Raw genomic sequence first — 21,244 nt, 5'->3', positions numbered from 1 at the left:
CCATGAACTCAAAAGACCAAGACGATAATCTTGGGTCTTAAATAATTTTATTAATTAGAGACTCGACACAGTACTATGTTTTGGCCACAGGTCTGCTTCAGGAGTCTTTTTTACATGAACACATATAAAAATCTTCAGTGTTGAATACTTCTTGGTAATAGTATAATAGGTTGGTCTTTACTATAGTGCTAGATACATCTAGTAGCACTATAGGAATAGTAAGTATAGCAGTAGTAGTACATGAAAGATTTGGGGTCTTAGATATTTATTTCTTTACTTAGTCTCTTCCTCCCCACGTATCTTTGTGTCTTGCTACAGGTCCTCGGACAGGTGATGAGAACTGCAACATTAACAATGGCGGCTGTGCTCAGAAGTGTCATATGACACGAGGGGTTGCACAGTGCAGCTGCCACACTGGATACCGACTGATGGAGGATGGCATAACCTGCCAAGGTGAGACTGAGACATGACAGTTATATGGCAAATGTTTCAAGCATCACACCGTCTCATAATAAAAAGAGGAACACCAATTTTTCTACATGTGTACTGCCTATGATCCTTCCTCCTCCACCTCCCCCAACTGGATATAATAGCATTTTTAAGCCTCATTGCAAAAGACACAATAGAAGAAAACATACCTAAATTGTTTTCTAAGATTTATGGTTTATGTAGACTTTCTATACCACCTCTTCTAGCATACAGGTCTAGGCGGTTTACAATCTAAAATTAATCTGAGAAAAAAAACATTATTCAGATAGGAAAGACAATCATTCATACAAGAAAAGGAATCTGACATTTAAAAAGTTCAAAAATAGAATTGATTAACATAAATTAAACAAAACCTACATTGATCATTATACTTAAAAGCTGACAACTACAAATCTGATTCCAAGATCCAAGCTAAAGCATATTACCCTCATGCAAATGGAAAGAATATTTTAAGCCTGCCCTAAACTTGTTATAATAAACCTCTGCACAAAGCAAATCAGGAGATCATTCCACAAGGATAGTGCTAGGAAAAAAAAGAGTGCAGAATGCCTCGTGGATTCGAATCTGGTGCAAAAAGGTCCAGGGGGTACCAGCTGGCTCTAAAATCCAACCTTCATCAACTGGTAAAATGAACATTTTGACCAGTTGCTGTGAAGTTTGAGATTTTACACCAGCTGGTTATTCTGCCCCTGACACAGCTGGATTTTGGCAAAACATGGCCATGTCAGGCAACTGTATTTGAATTCCTGGGAGCTTTTATGTATTAGTAAAGACAGCTTGTTCTTCATAAGGTCTGTTTCTCTTTTAAGTTTTGCACGTTGGATGTAGTGGACCATCTGCTTTGCTGCTTTCTTACTCCTATCTCTTGTTCTCTACAAGTTTTCCAGAGATGCGAGAGGTCCTCACATGTTTGCTGGTCTGGTTAGTGTTAGGTTAGCAAGTTAAGATTGTTGTGTTTATTCTGAGCATTATCCTTACTGCTTGTCTATGTAAATACTGAGGAGCTGGACTGGATGCCAAGAGAGATATGTTCAGCTCACTTTTCAGTTCTCTATCTTCATCTGCTGGTTGATAGACACAACTATCCCATTGATTCTGGAATAGTGGGAAGGACTAATGGAAAGACAATGATCAGATAAGACCTAATTTATCCTTATATTCCACTCAGTCATCTAACAGAGATGTCTGAAATGGCTCACAATAAATCATTACAATGATACATAAAAGGACAGACAAATATAAAAGCAAAATAACATAAAGCTATCTAAAACCAGACCATACTAGCATAATACAACATATAACAGCAGAACACAGGAAACATTGCTAGCTTACCTCTCTGAATCCCGCTTTTTTATTCTGATGGAAATAGCTAGGCTGAATGCAAAATAATTTACTTAAAGCTGCAGAGCCTTGAGTAAGGAATTCCAGTGGAAGGGGCCAACCGTTGAGAGACTGAGGTGTTATGACACCCCTACTCACCTCCTGTGCTGTGGGCAAACACAGCTTGGCCCCTGTCTAGATCTCAGTGCACATCTTGGTACATACCATTCAATTACATAAATAAGAAGGCTCCTTTTCCCTCAGAACCTTAAACATCACCCATGATTTTAACCTGGACCTGTGCCCAAATGGTAAGGCAGCGGAGCAGACAAAGCAACAATGTCAATCTCACTCACTTAGGATGGTACAATAAAAACTTGGCTGCTATGTTCTGAATCCTCTGAAATTTTCAAGTTAATCAAACTGGCAGCCTCCCCACAAACTGTTTCAGTAGCCAAGTACAAATATAATATACACATGTGTTATCAGCATTAAAATACATAATCAACTTCTCTGTCTTACTATTGGTATTCAGAAATTTTGTGATGTAACAAATATTTTGTGATTGTTTTGGTACTTTTATCCAGTGGTGTGCTGGAGCCGGCTCGCACCGGCTCGCAAGAGCCGGTTGTTAAATTTATTGGCATCTTGCGAGCCGGTTGTTGCGAGCCGGCTTGCCTCTCCTCCCCCCACCCCGCGAGCTGCAGGCTCCCCCGCTCCGCAGGTCGTCCATCATCTCCTGTCTGCCCTCAGCTCCCCGATAGCCCTTGTTTCCTTCCTGCTGCTGCCCTGCCTTTAAATATTGTATTTTTCCTCGAGTCGCGGCGCCGGCATTGAAAGCAGCAGGCTCGGCTCCAGCCTTCCCTCGCATGGTTCTGCCCTCGCAGAAACAGGAAATACATCAGAAGAGGGCGGAACCATGCGAGGGAAGGCTGGAGCCGAGCCTGCTGCTTTCAATGCCGGCGCTGCGACTTGAGGAAAAATACAATATTTAAAGGCAGGGTGGTGACAGGAAGGAAATGAGGGCTATCGGGGAGCTGAGGGCAGACAGGAGATGATGGACAACCTGGGGAGCGGGAATCGGGGGGGGGGGGGCTGGAAGAAGGCAGGAAATATCTGGAGTTGAGTAGAGGAGGGGCTAGAAGGGAGATGGTTGACATGGGCTGCTGGGGGGGAGGCTGGAAGGAGATGGTTAACATGAGTGGATGGAGGGGAGGGCAGGGGGAAGAAGAGGGTTGCTGGACATGGGTGGATGGAGGGGATGGCAGGGGGGAGAGGAGGGTTGCTGGACATGGATGGAGGAGAGGGAAGGGAGAGAGAAGAAATGCTGGACATGGATAGAGGGGAGGGAAGAGTGAGTAAGGAGATGAGATGAGGGAAAAGGAAGAGAGGAGAAAAACTGGATGAAGAAAATAGGCAGAAGCTGGATCCACTGGACAGTCAAGTCTGTGGAGGACCCAGCTTTTACTTACGGATGTAGGGCAAGAAATGAAGAAGAAAGGCAGAAAGTAAAGAAATAAATGGAAAGGAAGCCCTGGAAACGGAGTTAAGAGGACAGATAGCAGCAGAATCGGATACTGGGCCAGCATGATCAGAAAAACAAAGTCACCAGACAACAAAGGTAGAAAAAAATCATTTTATTTTCATTATAGTGTTTGGAATATGTCCACTTTGAGAATCAGGTGCTCAACATTAAAAGTTTATATTTATTTACATATTTATGGCATTTTATCCCACTTTAAACATGAAATAGATTGGAACCTGGGATCATTTTAATTTTTTTTCCTGGAGTAATGCTCGCTCCTCCCCCCCCCCCCCCCCAGGCTCACTCCCCAGCTATAGCCAGCTCTGCAATTTGGGGGGGGCGCAGAGGTGGACCGGGGGGGGGGGGGGGCGCAGAGGTGGACCAGGGAGAGAGCCTGTTGTTAAACATTTACCAGCACACCACTGCTTTTATCCCTATCATTTCTACAATAAAATTCAACCCAGAACTGTCAGATCTTTAAGCATGATCACCTGATATGTATTAGTGAACACTTATTAAAAGTTTTTACAGTAAACGTTTGTGGTGAGGTTTGATGGATTGGTGGGATGTACACAGTTGGAGGAAATTGTGGGGTGAGTTGCGAAGGTTGGGAAATTGTTTTGAAATTTCTAATTTTATGCGTTGTACATCATTGTGAGCAAAAGCAGGAATAGTAAAATATACTATAAATAAAATGAATGCAAAGTAAATAAAATCAGATACACAATAAAAAGAAATATTAACACTTTGAAGGGGCTTGAGTTCCATTCTGAGTCCTGGACATTAACAGTAACATGAGAGTTTTACTGCTGTTTCTCTTCTATGTCAGATGTTGGTCTCCATGATAACGTAACACCTCAGACTTTTATTTCTATCCAGATGTGAATGAGTGTGCAGAAGATGGTTACTGTAGCCAGGGCTGCACCAACACAGAGGGTGGATTCCAGTGCTGGTGTGTGCAAGGGTATGAGCTTCGTCCAGACAAGCGCAGCTGTAAAGCCTTGGGTAAGAAACAGCATGGGACTGGGGTGAGAGCACAGAATGGCAAGTATGAAGGCATGGGAGAAAGTGCCCAGGATGCTGTGGTGTCCTCTCCTTGCAGGCACTGAATCCCTGGGTATGGTCTATGGTTTTAACCCCTTTTGGGCATTGAATCACTTGGTATGTTCCACAGTTGTTTCTCTTTGTTGCACTGAACCTGTGCATGCATTCTGTCAAGCTGTGTTCTGATGTAGGTTCTGTATCTCCTGAACACTGATTTCCTGGTTATGTTCCAGAATTTTCCTTTCCTATCTGACTGAACTGCTGCAAGTGTTATGTAGCTTCTGTGCCTCACAGACACTGACTTCCTGGATATGTTTAATGTCTGTCTTCTAGGTCCAGAACCTGTGCTACTTTTTGCCAATCGGATTGATATCCGTCAGGTTCTGCCTCACCGCTCTGAGTACACTCTCCTGTTGAATAACCTAGAGAATGCGATCGCTTTGGATTTCCACCATAATAGGGAATTGGTGTTCTGGTCTGATGTCACTCTTGACCGCATCATGCGTGCTAACCTGAATGGTAGCAATGTGGAGGAGGTGGTCTCAACAGGACTAGAGAGTCCAGGTATGAGAACGCTTTCCCCTTTCTCCCTTCAGAATAAGGAAATTGTATCTGTTGTCACATACAGGACTGGGGAGAGATCATGACTCAAGGAAACATAGGAACATAGAATGTGATAGAAAATGATGTCCTGTAACCAGGTGCCCCTAGGTGCAGCCAAGGATAGAACAATCTCCTCCAGCCACAGGCTCCCGGCACAATGAAGAAATAGATGTCCACCAGTAACTTCAATCTTAAGGACTTTTATTCCATGCAGGTTTCTAGTACACAGTTCCAACAGCAGCATAGCACATACCAGGATTCAATACAGGCTTACAGGCTCTTTATCCAGGGCTCTTTATCCAGGGCACAATAAACAGTAATTCAGTTCCCCAGACAAACAGTTCTTTCTGTTCATCATCACAGTTTAGTCGCCAAGCAGCATTTTCTACCTTCTATCCTCTTTACCTTCAGGAGAGTTCAATACTTTAGGGACTCCTTCTACCCAAGGGTTTTCCCCTGCATCAGCTTCACAGTGAATTCAATACTTTTGGAACTTCCTCTCACCCAAGGAATCTCAGCCTGCTTCAGTACTTTAGGGACCTCCCTGCCCAAGGGTTTTCAGCCTGCCACTGCTTCTCTCTCCTGGTGCTCTCCACTGCTGCCCTCCTGAGACTCCTTCCCACCTGCCTAATCAATCCCTGGCTTCTGCCTTCACAACCAATCATTCTCTACTCATTAGCTTCTCTACACACCCATACCAGCTGAGTTGAGCATGAGCCTAATGAGGAGCTCCTGCACATAGGGTTTCCTAGCGCTCTTTCCCCCTAGTGGCAGCCAATCTACACCTCCTATTAGCTTACACCCATGTCCTCCCTTCTTGCAGCTAGGAGTCCAGTCCGGGTTTTCCATCCCACCCCCTGGCTCCTTGCCTGCAATGCCTTCTGGGACTTGTAGTACAGACTGAAGCTGCCTTAACCCAACTATCCTGGAGGTGACTTTATCACAGTCCACAAGACCAGTTAGTTTATTTCCCATCCTCTTGTAGTACTCCTGAGCTTCCCTGCTTTCAGCTGAATGTCATGATCTCTTGTTCTATATTTCAGTTCTGTTGAAGAAGGCTTGCCTCTTGTGCATTAGTTATATTTTGAGATACGTGAATGTGTTTGTCATCTCCCCCCCTCCCTCTCTCCCCCCTTCCCTCTCTCCCCCCCCTCCCTCTCTCTCACTCTCTCTCGAGTGTGTTTGTCTCTTACCTGGACCTTTTTAACTCCTGTTACTGTAGGTGGTCTAGCTGTTGATTGGATTCATGACAAGCTATTCTGGACAGACTCAGGGACATCCCGAATTGAAGTTGCTAATGTGGATGGGACTCACAGAAAGGTGTTGCTGTGGCAGAATCTTGAGAAACCTCGAGCTATAGCTCTGCATCCCATGGAAGGGTATGTGACTTTGGAGGGTGGGAGGAGGCATCGTAGGTCATACTGTATTATTGTCTTATACTCCACAGAAAAGTAAGAATCCTCAAGGGGTTATCTCTTACTATAGCACTGTATTCCATGGGTGCCATAATAGAACTTTGGGAAACAGAGGCCGTGGTTCATTTCATGGGTAATGTAAGAAAACTTGGAAGGAGGGGGAAGAGATGAAGATCATGAGTGATCACAGTGGTTCCTAAACCTGGTCCTGGAAGCACCTTTGCCAGTCAGGTTTTCAGGCTATCCACAATGAATATTCATGAGAGAGATTTGCATGTAGTGAAGGCAGTGCATGCAAATCTATCTCATGAATATTCATTGTGGATATCCTGATAACCTGACTGGCTGGGGTGCCTCCAGGACCAGGTTTGGGAACCACTGTATTATCATAACCCTACATTCCATGGGGAAGTAACAACCCTTGACAAAGTCAACTTTTTCTTTAGCCCTTAATCCCTTGGAGAGGTACGAACCCTGGGACTAGTCATCTCTTGCTTTTGCCTTGAATCCCTTAAAGTGGTCCTGTCTTGCAATAGCTCTGCAACTTACGAGAAGTAAAAGAGAGCATATTACCAGCCCATATCAGATCTATCAAGAGTGCTGAATCTTTAAAAAAAAAAAAAAAAACCCCTAAAAAAAAAACAGGTAAAGATCTTTTTTTTTTTTTCCAGCAAGCTTTCAATGGTATTTAAATTGAGCAGGTGTGCAAACAGTGAAGAAGGCTATATTTTTGTTGTTTAAATATTTTAGGTTTTTTTTTCCCCTTTTCTCATGTTTTGGTTTATTTGTACTTCATTATCATGTATGTTCAACTGTACCCCACCTAGAATTGTAGATAGAAGCTGATTATACATCTTTTAAATAAAATAAATAAATAAGTCAATAGACTGCCTTTGTGGCAGACCCTAGAGAGCGGGTGTGGAGGTTTTCACCATCAATGTACAATAACTGGGAATTCCATGAGTTTTTGAGAAATAAATGGCTAGAATATCAAACGCATAATCAGAGGTCGGGGGGTGGATGCAGGCACTTATTGGGAAGCCTTAAAGGCAGTGCTAAGAGGTGATACTATAACATACACAGCAGGGCAGAGGAAGAAAAGGGAGGCGGCCCTCTTGCAATTGTCAAAAGAATACCATCAGTTGAGGAGAACACATATGAGGGATATGACCGCAGCTTGCAAAACTAAGATGATGCAAGTTCGTAAACAAATTGATGACATTTTGGCCCAGAGAGCGGAAAGGGATATCTATTTCCAGTGCTTTAAACTGCATAAATGGGGTAACAAAGCTGGGAAATTGCTAGCTAATCTGGTTAGGCCACCCCGCAAATGGCAAGTTATCACTAATATTAAGGATCCGGCGGGGAAGGTACACACAGACGAGACCCAGGTGATGCATCAGTTTGTAAACTTTTATAGCTCTCTCTACAAAAGTCAGGAGTTTAAGTTAGAGGCGTGTGAGCAGTTTTTTCAAACAGTACACCTCCCACAACCCACAGAGGAACAGCTGCACATCCTGAACGCCCCCATTTTAGGCCAGGAGATCAAACAGGGCATTAAATCTTTGAAGCTGACTAAGGCTCCAGGCCCTGATGGGTTCGGCCCCGAGTATTATCGTATTTTGGCGGACCTGGTGGTGGAGCCTTTGAGAGCATGGTTTAATGGGCTGGTGGCATTGGGGCTGGCAATTCAGCGTAATGCGGCACATGTGATATTGCTGCCCAAACCGGGCAAAGATGTCACACAGGTGGGATCGTACAGACTCATATCGCTATTAAATCAAGATATTAAACTATTGGCAGCCATAATGGCTAAGCGGCTAAATGCGGTAATCCCGACTCTAGTACATGAGGACCAGGTGGGATTCGTCCAGGGGCGCTACACATCTATGAACATCATGAGAGCCATGTTGGCAATACAGGAACACAAAGAGAATGGGGGGCGGGAAGCCATTGTAGGATTGGACATGGAAAAAGCTTTTGATAGCATTTCATGGCAATACCTATTCTGGACATTAGAGCGGTTTGGTATCCAAGGAACATATATAGCTTAGATTAAGGCCCTCTAAACGTCGCCAACGGCTAGGCTGTTGGTCAATGGAAAACTCACAGAGAGCTTCTCACTACATAGGGGTACCCGACAGGGATGTCCCTTTTGCCGCTCCTCTTCCTGTGGGCAATAGAACTGCTGGCTATAAAACTAAGAAGCAGCAGAGAGATTCGAGGACTGCGGGTGGGCTACAAGGAGTTTAAACTTAATTTGTTCACTGATGACATATTATTATATGTGGCACATGCTCCCCGGGATTTGCCGAGAGCATTGGCCATAGTGAATGTATTTGGGGATCTGTCAGGACTGCGGGTAAACCGCTCTAAATCAGAGGTGTTATTGTTATCGGGACACAGGGAAGATCCGGGAGTAGAAGGATTGCCTATTCCATATGCCAAGGGTGCAATGCGATACTTAGGTATTTTTCTTAGTACTAGACTTTTTTATAAGAAGAACATAATGGAACCTGTGGAAAAAATCAGGCAGCTGTGTGCACGGTGGAAGGACCTGCCGCTCTTCTTGATGGGGAGAATAGCCTTAGTGAAAATGGTCCTGTTACCTAAAATCCTTTACCCCATACAGGTGGCACCTATATGGATTCTGCGGAGGGAGGAGCGTCTGTTTCGCTCCATCATCTGCTCCTTTATTTGGAAGGGAAAGGGGGCACGAATTGGACATCAAAGGTTATCTCACAACAGGGGAGCGAGGGGCCTGGGATTGCCTGACCTTCAGATGTACAATGTTGCAGCACTTATGCGCTTCATCTTTGAAGGGCTGGCGGACCATTATTGGTTCTTGCCCAGTGGAGGGCTGGAGGATTGGTGCCGACCTTGGTCTTTCATAAACTTAATACATATGAGGGCTAGTACTAATTCCCAGATAGGGGGTAGGCTGAGTTTTCTAAGACCCATGAGAAGGGCATGGGTATGGTGGAGGGAGAAACAACAGAGATCACCAGACGCGTCCCCCTTTATGGGTATGGTGGGTAATGCGGATTTCCCGGCGGATGTGGGGTATTCGGTATTCACTCAGTGGAAACAAAACAGGTGTAGGATTTTGGGCCATCTCTTAGTTCAAGGAGGGGATACTATGGAAACCTTTGATCAGATAAAGGACAGATGGGATGTCCCTAATAACAACATGTTGCAATATATTCAAGTGCGACATTACTATTCTACTTTGAGGGGGACACATGGAGAACGGTGGATGTGGGGAAAGCTAGATAAGATTCTGCAAAAGCTGCCATACAAAGCAAACAGCCTTTCTACCTGGTATAAGATCCTACAAATGCATTTGCCAGACGGGGGTATGGAGAGACTGGTGGGATACTGGAACACTGAATTGGGTACGACATACACAGTTCAAGGGTTCAGTAGGCTCTTTGCCACCCTATATGCAATGATTAAAGTAGCGGATTTACAGGAAACACAATTTAAGATTTTACATCGCGCCTATGTCAGTAAAGCTAAAGGGGCAGTGATGGGTTTGTGGGGAGATGCACAGTGTGTTAGATGCCAGAGGGACAGGGGAACCTTTATTCACTCTTTTCTGGAGTGCCCAAATCTCTTAATATGGAATGAGGCCTTTCGGGTAATCCAGCAGGTCACTCAAAAACAGATCGAATGGGATTATGCAACTTTACTTCTAGGGGACCAGAATCTCTTGTTGGCTCAGGGGCTTTTGCAGCCACACAGGAGATTTATATACCTGACCTTACTGTTAGTTAAAAAAAACATCTTACCCTTACAGCATACCAATTGATGCGTGGAGAACACGGATGAGAGAGGTTGGCAAATATGAGAGCCAACTTTATGCCAAGTCACTAAAACTGGCTAACAAACACTATTCGAAGGTGTGGGCAGACTGTTTACAGCGGTTAAGGTCGGGGGGGGGGGGGGGGGGGGGGGGGGATAACGGGTATGAGTAAGGGGATAAGGGGGGAGGAGAGTGTGTGTAATATGGATGATGTGAGTTGGTGTGGAACGGAAGGGGATGGATGAGATGAGTGGGTGACCGGGGTACTTGGAAAAAGCTGGTGCATGGCGGGGGACACCGATTATGTTTGTTAGATCACTTGGTTTGTATTTGTTGTTTATATGAATCTATTGTATGTAATTTTCATCATATTATGGATATGGCAGAGTGTGACCGCAGTTTGTATCGGTGACAATAAAAATTAATTAAAAAAAAAAGTCAATAGTGCTTGTGTAGGGGTCATGAGCTTGTCCTTTTGTTGCAGAAATATCACCAGGTACTCGTAATATTTCTTTTTAGCACCATCTACTGGACAGATTGGGGTAACCAACCTCGCATTGAATATGCCAACATGGATGGCTCTAACCGACGCATTATTGCTGACACCCATCTCTTCTGGCCCAATGGGCTGACCATTGATTATGCTGGACACAGAATGTACTGGGTGGATGCGAAGCATCATGTCATAGAGAGGGCAGACCTGGATGGCAAGAACCGGAGAGCTGTTATCAGCCAAGGTCAGTATGACAATACCAGGAACATAGAGAGGCATGGTAATCACACAGGATGTGTGGTGATATGGAGAAAGGAGGGGCAGGAGGAACTAAGAAAATGTCTCATGTTCTATGGTAGAGTCGGAATAATTGAGCTCAGATGACAAATTGCCTCAGTTATGTGGTTATCTGCAGCAAAGTCTATAAAGAATTCTCTTAAGCTTTCTCATTTGTGGTCCTTTTAGATAAACAAATATCATTTGTTCTTTATTGTTTATTTCTTTCTGCATATCAAAGCAGTTTACAATAAAATAGAAATAAAAGAGTTGATATTCAGCTTGCAGCAGTGAGCAGCTGATAAGCCACTTCCAGGCATAGGCTGACACAACCCTGTATATTCAGTTTCAGGTCATGTGTGGCTCCTGGCATTGAATATCTGAGTATGTCCGCCAACATGGACATTAACTGGGCACCAGCCGATATTCAGCCCTTTAAGGCTTTCCGTCAAGGTGCACCATATTACTTTTCGTCACTAACAATCCCCCATTTATCTGTACGGGTCCTGCAGGCTATAAATAATCACTGTATGGGCCTGCCAGGACCATTCTTGGCTTAACTGGAATCTACTCGTCAGATTGCTTTTTTTCTTTGTGGTTCTGTATCTTTGGAACTCTCCACCTCTGCTTTTACGTGGTGAACTTAGCAAAAAGAAATTTAAATCCTTGTTGAAAGCGTGATTATTTCAACAGGCTTATACTAGCAATTGGGCATCTTATGCCTGGGAGAAAGATTATAGAGTAAAGAATAAACTGTACTGATGTTATTTGGTATAATTGTGCTTTTAATGTTTCACGTATCAATGTATGTAATATATTTCCTGTCTAAGTGCTTTTCTGCTACTTTTTAATGTTTTTTTTAAGTAGTGTAAACCGCTTTGCTCAGCCTGACAGTTAAGGCAGTATATCAAGTTACAAATAAAAATAACTTTATGCACTTACTTAGCCAGTTAGTGGACTGAATATTGCTGCTAACCAGCTAAGTTTATGTCCGCCCTAATTCCTCCCCGGTCCACCCTTAACCTAGCTGGTTATGGAATGGCCAGTTTTCTGTGATTTTTCAGTGGCACTAACCAGTTAAGTGCCACGGAATATCAGCGACCAGCTAGCTCAGTGGGGTTTAACCAGGTAGGTGCCTCTCCTGCCTTGTTATACCCCTTTGAATATCAACCCCAAAATGATTTCAGCATGCACCCAAATGTACTGCTAGCTTTCTTCCTTTTTTTTTTTTTGCACTGATTCAACCTTTAGGTGATCAGACATGATTATTTTGAGGTCCCTGTCCCATTTACCAGTTTATCTTGAAAAATTATTGAATCCCTCTCATAGTCACCTGTTATTATTGCTATAATTTGAATGGTGCGTACCAGATGGGACACATAGGGGGTCTTTTATTAAGTTGCGGTAATGTTTTTAGCTCGCTTTAGAACTCAGCTGGCAATAAATGCCGAGACGCCCATTATATTCATGTGGGCATCTCATCTTTTGCTGCCAGCTGATTTCTACCGTGGCTTAGTAAAAGACCCGCATAGGGCGATATTTTATAAGGTATTCCTGCATTTAAACCAGTATTTTTCAGGCAGTTGTGAGTTCAACAAATAGGTCTGTGTTCAGTTGTTAGGCTACATCTTTGAGAGGATGGAAGCAGTGTAGAGGACGGGTACAAAAATAGTACAGGTACTGCAATACCAACTTTCTACAGAAAGCCTTAAGGAACTTTCAATTTCACTTTCTCTAGAAGAAAGGAGGGAGAAGACAGGATAAGATAGAAACATTGAAATATTCTAGCAGGTTTCAGTAAAGAAGACACAGATAACACATTCCATAAAAAGCTCAAGGACAAGGGGCTGGAAGAAAACAAACTTTGAAAATATGTGGAAATACTGAATTATGACCTGGAATAGCCTCCCAGAAGAGAGGATGACAGAATTCAAGGACGTCCAGGACAGATATGGGACAGTGATAAGGGTAGGAGCAGAGATGACTGGAGATAGGAGGGTCTCAGTAAGCAGCAAGAACTGTTCCAAATTCTTTTGGATGTGGTTTTCAAAAGAATGACCAGGAAAAACTCAATTTAATCCTGAGGGAAACAGCAGCTAGAACAGCAAACTAGGCTATGTCTTGTTACCAGGCCAGAAACAGTCTGCCAGAGACAACAAGGACCAGCACCAGGATCCTGGAATTATTCTTGTTATGCTACTACTACTACTACTACTTATCATTTCTATAGTGCTACAAGGCATGCATAACTGAACACCATACACGAAAAAAGACAATCCCTGCTCAAAGAGCTTATAATTTAGATAAGACATGAGACAGACAGAACAATTAAGGGTAGGGGAATAAAGAGGTGAGGATAAAGGATAGGGCAATAAGTGAGGGTACTGAGCTGTTATCTTCACTGCTGTGTACATATTTTAGTCACTTGAGGGCAGTTTTTAAAAGGATTTTTCATAGGTTAACATCTGTTACCCTACAGAGGAAGCCCTTTAAAACTGGTCACAGGCATATCGCACGAAAAAGAAGTGGGATTGGGGATGAGACTGTGCCCAGCTGGCTGAGTTACGAGCTTGGATTTCATTTTGTAACTGCCAGCCAGTGTGTTTTTAAAAAGGGAAACTCTTTGGAGTTTCCCTTTAAAAATTGGCAGGCTGCAAGTGCATTGTACCTGTGGGCCTACGTGTGTTGAAGGGAAACTCAGAGTTGCCACCTCCATCAGTATTATTTTGGCAGCACATGTAAAACTGGTCATGCCAATAAGTTCCCTACATCCTTTCACCTGTGGCGCCCATTATTATTTTGAAGGAATCGCCCCTTCTCTTTGGGTTTTCCTTTCTCATCTCCATTTTTACTCTGTCACTCAAGGTAGGAAACACGATACATTTTTTGTGCTTGCTTCCCAGCTATGCACCAGTATGTCAAGTAACATCTATTCCCCCTCCCCAGTTTTCATCCAGGCAGCCTGCGCCCTCACTGAGGCTTTCTCTCTTAACTGTCTCCCCTTTCAGAAAAGAGGAAGTTGCATCAGAAGGGGCGGGACAGTTCGGAGAGAAAGCCCTGGTGTAGGCCGAAAGGCAGCCTGTGAGTGCCGCTGCCACTGGCACTGCCTGAGTGAAGATTAGAGGTGATTTTAAGGGACAGGGATGGGGGTGGGGGGAGGGAGGGAATTGTGAGAGTTTTGTGAGGAAGGGAAGGGAGAGATGCTGCACCATGCACAGAGGGCAGGAGGGAAATTCAGAGCACAATTAATAGTAAGCAACTGACAGTCTGACAGGGGGTGCGTACACAACACATGCACCTTGAATGGCTACGCCACTGGTAACATCTACTTGCAAAGCTGTCAAGTTACCCAGTTCCAGTAAGGAGACTTTTTGGCCAGTCCTGGTTTTGAACTCACATCCCAAAGCATGTGGTATTTGTAGATCCTGATTCTACCCATTGAAATCAGTGCCACAGGTCCTATCATAAATCATGATGGAGATGCAAGAAATCCAGGACTGGCCCAAAATCTCCTTCCTGGATCTTGGCAGTTCTGTACTTACCCCTGGTAAACTTGGACGAAGGTGGGATAGAGAAATGGTATGGTCTGGTTTATTGCTGGAAAAGAAAAATGCAATCTCTTACATGTGGCTTTTGTCCTGTCCCTAAAGGCCTTCCTCATCCTTTTGCCATTACTGTATTTGAAGATAGCCTGTATTGGACAGATTGGCACACAAAGAGTATTAACAGTGCCAACAAATTCACTGGCAAGAACCAAGAGATAATCCGTAACAAACTGCACTTCCCCATGGATATTCATACCTTGCACCCACAGCGCCAGCCAGCAGGTGAGTCCAGAGAGGGACAGCAGCACTTACAAATGGACACATTTCAAGTTCAGGCTCTCTCGGAATAAAGGCCTGCTTTTATTCCCTCCCAGAACCAAATTCAGCTGTTCTAGTTCTTGATTATTCAGCCTACTAACCAACTTGCTGTGTATCTGGCTGGCATCTTTACCTCCATGAAGTAAAGAACAACTTTCTCTGTATACCTTGGGGAAGAGAGATTTGAATTTAGTTATTGTCTTTTCAGTAATGGTTCAAGATGAGTTGCAGTCTAGTACTGTAGGTATTTCACTATCCCCAGAGGCAGTGGAGGATTAAGTGATCTGCTTGAGATCACAAGGAGCATTAGTGGGATTTGAACCTGGTGTTCCTAGTTTTCATCTTGTATGTAAGTACATAAATACATAATATTGCCATACTGGGACAGACCAAAGTTCATCAAGCCCAGCATCCTGTTTCTAACAGTGACCAATCCAGGTTACAAGTACCTGGCAAGATCCCAAAACAGTACAATACATGTTATGTTATGCTGCTTATCCTAGAAATAAGCAGTGGATATTCCCCAAGTCCATCTCAATAACAGCTTATGGACTTTTCGTTTAGGAAGCTATCCAAACCTTTTTTAAATCCCGCTAAGCTAACTGCTTTTAGTACATTCTCTGGCAAAGAATTCCAGAGTTTAATTACACGTTGCGTGAAGAAATTACATGTTGCTTCTCTAACCCTTTGTTATACCAGCTGTCTGCATACCTGGCAGTCTGATACCCAGTTGGTAGGCTTTGCAGGTTGCCAGTGGTAACCGGAAGTTGCTGGACTTGATAGACCTGTCTTTCCAGGGAGATCTATTTCAAAGTCTCTCAAAATTATCAGATTTCCTGGAGGGGAAAAAAGAGCAGATGGATATGAGCTGTGTCTTTTTGAGAAATGAATTTTACCAATCATTAGTAGAGGTTGATATTCCTCCTCACGTCTTTATCTTCCCATCTTATATGTTGTGGTCTTTGCTTTTGCTATTTGAGCAGGGAGAAATCGCTGTGGCAGGGACAATGGAGGCTGCTCACACCTATGCCTTCCAAGTGCCAAGAACTATACTTGCGCCTGCCCCACGGGTTTCCGCAATATCAGCAGCTACACGTGTGCCGAAAGTAAGTGCCAGAATGCATTTCTATCCTTCCTGGGTGGGTGGGCGTCATATGAACTCATTGTTGTGTATTGCTGTACAGCATCTACTGTCGCCTGTGGATAGGTAGTTTTCATTGCTGAAGAAAAAGCATGCCTCCTTTTCCACTTGAAGGGGGCAACAGAGAGTTAACATTTAGCTTATGGTTCTGCAGTGGTAGATTAAGGTACAGTAGATGTTTTCCTGTCTCCAGAGAACTCACGAGGTACTTGAGGCAATGGAGGGTTAAGTGACTTGCTCAAGATCACAAAGAGCAGCAGTGGGATTTACATCTAGATTTATTTACTAGTTAGGCCACCTTTATTATAAATGGCAAGACGGTTTACAAACAAGGGAGATTTGGAAGAGAGTGAAAGGGGCCTTTTTACCAAGCTGCGCTAAAAATTGTCCTGTGCTATCCCCAGCGTAGGTCTTTCCCACACGCTGAGGCCACTTTTAGTGCGGCCGTAAAATGGCCCCATTTTTCCTATTAATGGCAATGTTCTAATATCCCCATTAGCATGTGAGCCCTTACTGCCACCTTATCTTGTAAGTGGTAAGCGCTCACGTGCTAACTGCATTCTAATCAGTTAGCATGTGGCGATGTAGCTGCGCTAAACGATTAGCACAGAACATGCCTGTTTTCAGCCTCAGACACACCCCCAGCGCAGGGTAGCATGCGAAAATCCCAAAACTACAGCAGGATGCCTGAGCACGCCCCGTGATAGTGCATTTTAAGCTATGGTAAGCATGCATTAATGCTTACTGCAGCATAGTAAAAGGACCCCATAGTTTATCACAAAAGAATTACAATATTCATCTGTAGAAGAGCCAGGGTAAATTAATTCATAACAGAGAACATTACAATCCAGATCACATACAACACTTATCAACACTGGCTTATTCATTCATTCATTCATTCATTCATTCATATTTATAGCCCACATTATCTAAAAAATCTAACCTCCCTGTTTACTAAGCCATGCGGCAGTGCCAACACAACCCATTAGCACATGGCAGACACTAGCGTGGCGTAGTAAACAGGGAGATAAGGGAGTTACAATCAAAATACACAACAAATCATTTAAAAAACCCATATAAAAACATTTAAAAAAACAAAAGCAACAAATAACCTAAGTAAAATGATCAATCATACTTTCCTGATAAATATAACAAAAAAATTGTATCTGTAATCAAATTAGATCTCCATAGACCTGTTGAAATAGATATGTCTTCAGCCTTTTTGTAAATGTCATGGTGTTCTCAATACACCTCAGATCTATCAGTAAGAAGTTCTACAATATAGGTCCGACCACTGAGAAGATGCACAAGCGTCATCCAAATGAACATGGCAGAAGAATGGAATGTTTAACAAATATTGTCTTTCTGATCTTAACATCTGGGGTGGGGGGAGGGCAGTATAGTAGTATATTTCAAGGAAGCAGAATTACATCCAAGAGCTCCGTTAATCAGAGCTTTATACAATAATGAAATAATCTGATCCAGCAAATAATTGATAATCAATGCAAGGAAGCTAAATTAAGAGAAATGTTCACATAATAAATTACCCTGTGATAATGCATGCTGCAGAATTTTGTGCAACCAGTAATGCATGAAACAGTATTATAGAGAATCCAACATTCAGTCCATTGAAAAAAATAAAGATGCAGAGTCACTAGCGTTTGCTCCTCATTGCAAAAGTTTTCTTCAATTTTTCCCTAGTTTTTACCCCACTATTCTAACCATTAGGCCACCCTGTAAGAACTCCTCAGTATTACAGAATATCCAGTAAGGATATGTCTCTATCAACATCTGGTGTGGCCCTTCATCTGATTTTGGACTGGGCAGAAGGAAAGTTCTGTGGGCCTTAACTGTGAGATTCATTTTTTCAGTCTGGGCAATATTCATTTTTAGCTGATAGCTTGATATCAAGTAGGAAATATTTCCATATCCTTTGGGTTGGGAGCCAATACTAAGGCAGAGGGGAGCACCATGAGATGGGGACAGAAGACTTACTGTCTGGATGACCTTGTCCTCTTCAAGGACCTTCCTGACCCTATCTACCTTACCTTGTTGCTATTGATAAATTGTCTGTATCTGTAACTTTGTTGTTGAACTTTAGAAGAATTAAAAGGAGCCTTTCGACCTTTGATCAGGTCTTGACAAGTTCCTGCTTTTTGCTCGAAGGACGGACATCCGTCGGATCAGCTTCGACACAGAGGATCTATCTGATAAAGTCATTCCTGTGTCCAATGTGCGCAGTGCCGTGGCACTGGACTGGAATGCCAAGGATGACTTTGTGTACTGGACAGATGTCAGCACCAACTCCATTAACAGAGCAAAGTGGGATGGGAGTGGACAGGAGGTATGTTCAAGTATCTCAGTGTCTGGGAATTTGATGTCTCTCTGCATCCTTCTGATGGTGGATTGATAGATCTAATGGGAGTAGAAAATAGAGCGATACAGGTAAGGGGTTTCTCTGACTTTTCTGTTTGCACTTTTTCAGGTTGTGGTAGATACAAGTTTGGAGAGTCCAGCTGGGCTGGCTATTGACTGGGTCACTAACAAATTATACTGGACTGATGCAGGTAGTGTACTATAACTGTAGTATAATCACTCAATACTTAGCATAACTTTTGTCCTTGTGTCAAAATGGGCTGGGAGTGTTATACTGAGGGAATGGGACTGCTGAGACCAGGGCCGTGCCTAGGGTCTCCGGCGCCCCCCTGCAGTTGGTGCCCCCCCCTCTCCGGCGCCCCCCCCCCAAAAAAAAACGATCGCTACACTACCCGCCCTCTTCTCCCCAGATCATTTTCCTTTTTTTTTTTGTTTAAATTTACCTCTGTCCGGCGGCAGTGTAGCGTTAGTGAGAAGGAGGCAGCGCTCCCCCGCCCCGACGTGTCAGACAGTCTTCCCTTCGCTCAGTGTTCCGCATTCTTCTGACATCATTTCTGATGTCAGAAGAAGGCGGAACTGAGCGAAGGGAAGACTGACACGTCGGGGCGGGGGCGCGCCGCCTCCCTCTCACTAACGCTACGCTGCTGCCGGACAGAGATAAATTTAAACAAAAAAAAAAGGAAAAGGATCTGGGGAGAAGAGGGCGAGGTAAGCATGGTGTGGTGGGGCGCCCCCAAGAGGATGGCGCCCTCCTGCCATGCTTACCTCGCTTACCGTGTTGGCACGGCCCTGGCTGAGACCATTGTAAAACTGTGTGAAGGAGAGAGGGGTACACAAAGCCACAGGGTGTGGGCTGGGGCTGGCATCATTCTTATGACATTTGTGCCCCTTCTCTCTCTTCTAGCTCCAGGTTCTGTTGGCACTCCATACTGGTATCTCATGGTTCTTTTCTCTCCCACCCAATTGTATGGCTCCCACTCCTCACCTCCTCACTTTTTTCAGTCCCTGAAGTTCTAGAACAGTGCCAGTAACAATGACAGCAGGTGGTTAAGAGCTGAGACCCCTTATACTCACAGACCCTGCCCTCTGCCCTAAAGCCAAAAAGGGACAGGGCCTCTGAATGAGTGCCCACACTAGAGAGTTGCACAGGGACAGAAATCTAATCCGTCCCCATTGTCCCTGTGGGAAAACTAACCCGTCCCCGCCTCAAGCAATTTCCTCAATCCCAGCCCTCTGCCTGCCCTGCCTTTGCCATGCTGCAGTCACCTTGACCCCCTCCCAAGAAAACCAGATTCTATATGCTGTAAAAATACTAGTAAAAGTAACATAAATAATTTTTTTCCGTACTCTAAATACAAAATTAAGATACACATATCCATGAGCAGCATGTCCCCCTCTCCTCTCCATCCCCTTCTGTCCCATGTGCTCTATTTCCACTTTTCCCTTCCCCACTCCTTCATGTATCTTCCCCTTACCAATCTTTTTTCCCTCTTCCCTGCACCCACCCACACTCCCTCCACCCTTTTTACCAAGGAGGTTAGATAAAACAGGAGACAGGGTAAGCCTATCTAGCCCAATATATGGTCTGAAGCCAGTAGGCAGAGATTGACGCCACACTAGTTCACCCAAAACAATAGCAAATGCTATTGAAAACAATAGCAAAAAGATTATTAGAAATAAGGGACTTTTTTTTTTTAACATTTATATCACACCTTATCCCAATCAAATTCTGATTCAATGTAGCTTACATTTGAAAATACAGTGAGATAGAATTCAGTTATATCATGGGAGCAAGTAGATGGATAGGTCTGAAACATTTAACAAAGTTGAGATTAGCATATATATACCCAACTGGGCATTTAAAAAAAAGGCAAGTGATAATATACAACTGTTCACAAAACAAAAGAAGCAAGTTCCCACATACCATCTTTTTTTCTTTTGATGTAGGCACAGGAAAAAAAAAGATTTTAAATTATCCCAGATTTCAACCGTTCATATTTAATGTGGGATATAAATGCCATAAATAAGTAAATAAATAGGCAGATGGATAGAAACTCTGAATGTTGAGCACCTGATTTTCATAACATGATGTCTGTTTTAATGTCCCTTTACTAGAAGGCCCTTTAACAGTACTAGGATGTCCCTTTAACCAGCCCCTCCAAGTGACACACTGATTACGATTTATAACAAATTACTACTCTACCTATAAAATGTTATTCTGTTATTATACTTCCTCTGTGTACATCCATATGCACAAGACGGCATGTTAGAAAATCTAAGTGAGGTTAAATAAAAATTCCACCAACATCAAAGAATGAAAACGTGGGTGCAGCAGCTCATAGGTTTGCTTGCTTTGTTTTGAGTGCACAGGGATCCAGCAGCACGAGGAAGGGGAAACAGATAGCCTTGGTTTTTTTACATTACCCTCCCTCCCTTCCTCCCTCCCGACCACATATTCCAGACCTCCCCTCCAGCCCTGGGTGCCCTCCCAGCACATACCTCAAGCCACCCTGGTGGTCTAGTGGATTCTTCGGGTCAGGAAAGATCCCCATTCTTTCCTGCCTGCTGCTGCTGACCCTCTTGCTGACACATCTTCTTTAAAATAGCTGCTGAGACTTCCAGCGGCAGCCTCACAAGACTTCAGTAGAAGTCTTGGCTGCAAGAGGGTCAGCGGGAGCGGGCAGGAAAGACTGGGAATCTTTCCTTCCCTGAAGAATCCACTAGACCACCAGGGTGGCTTGAGGTATGTGCCGGGAGGGCACCCTGTGGCTCCGGGGAGGAGAGGCAAAGCTCAGATTGTTGTGCATTTCTGCGGGGACCCCGCAAGACCTGGGTCCATCCCTGTGGGATTCCTGCGGGATCCCCGGAGACCTGGAGGGGATCCCTGTGGTACT

At 43.9% G+C, this 21,244-nt stretch overlaps 1 protein-coding gene across 1 annotated transcript in view; it reads left to right on the top strand.

Moving 5' to 3' along the window:
* LRP4 (LDL receptor related protein 4) overlaps nucleotides 1–21,244 on the top strand; it is a 203,670-nt gene that overhangs the window by 108,251 nt on the left and 74,175 nt on the right. Inside the window, exons 10-18 of the mRNA XM_030200877.1 lie at nucleotides 319–453; nucleotides 4,214–4,339; nucleotides 4,712–4,942; nucleotides 6,204–6,360; nucleotides 10,721–10,938; nucleotides 14,621–14,797; nucleotides 15,817–15,939; nucleotides 18,110–18,318; nucleotides 18,460–18,541. Of these exons, the coding sequence (XP_030056737.1) occupies nucleotides 319–453; nucleotides 4,214–4,339; nucleotides 4,712–4,942; nucleotides 6,204–6,360; nucleotides 10,721–10,938; nucleotides 14,621–14,797; nucleotides 15,817–15,939; nucleotides 18,110–18,318; nucleotides 18,460–18,541 (1,458 nt within the window). The remainder of the gene's footprint in view (nucleotides 1–318; nucleotides 454–4,213; nucleotides 4,340–4,711; nucleotides 4,943–6,203; nucleotides 6,361–10,720; nucleotides 10,939–14,620; nucleotides 14,798–15,816; nucleotides 15,940–18,109; nucleotides 18,319–18,459; nucleotides 18,542–21,244) is intronic.

This window comes from Microcaecilia unicolor, chromosome 4 (genome assembly GCF_901765095.1).
Source record: "Microcaecilia unicolor chromosome 4, aMicUni1.1, whole genome shotgun sequence".
NCBI classification, from domain to species: domain Eukaryota; kingdom Metazoa; phylum Chordata; class Amphibia; order Gymnophiona; family Siphonopidae; genus Microcaecilia; species Microcaecilia unicolor.
Note: the sequence above shows the minus strand (reverse complement) of the source record. Positions and strands in the feature narration are given on the sequence as shown.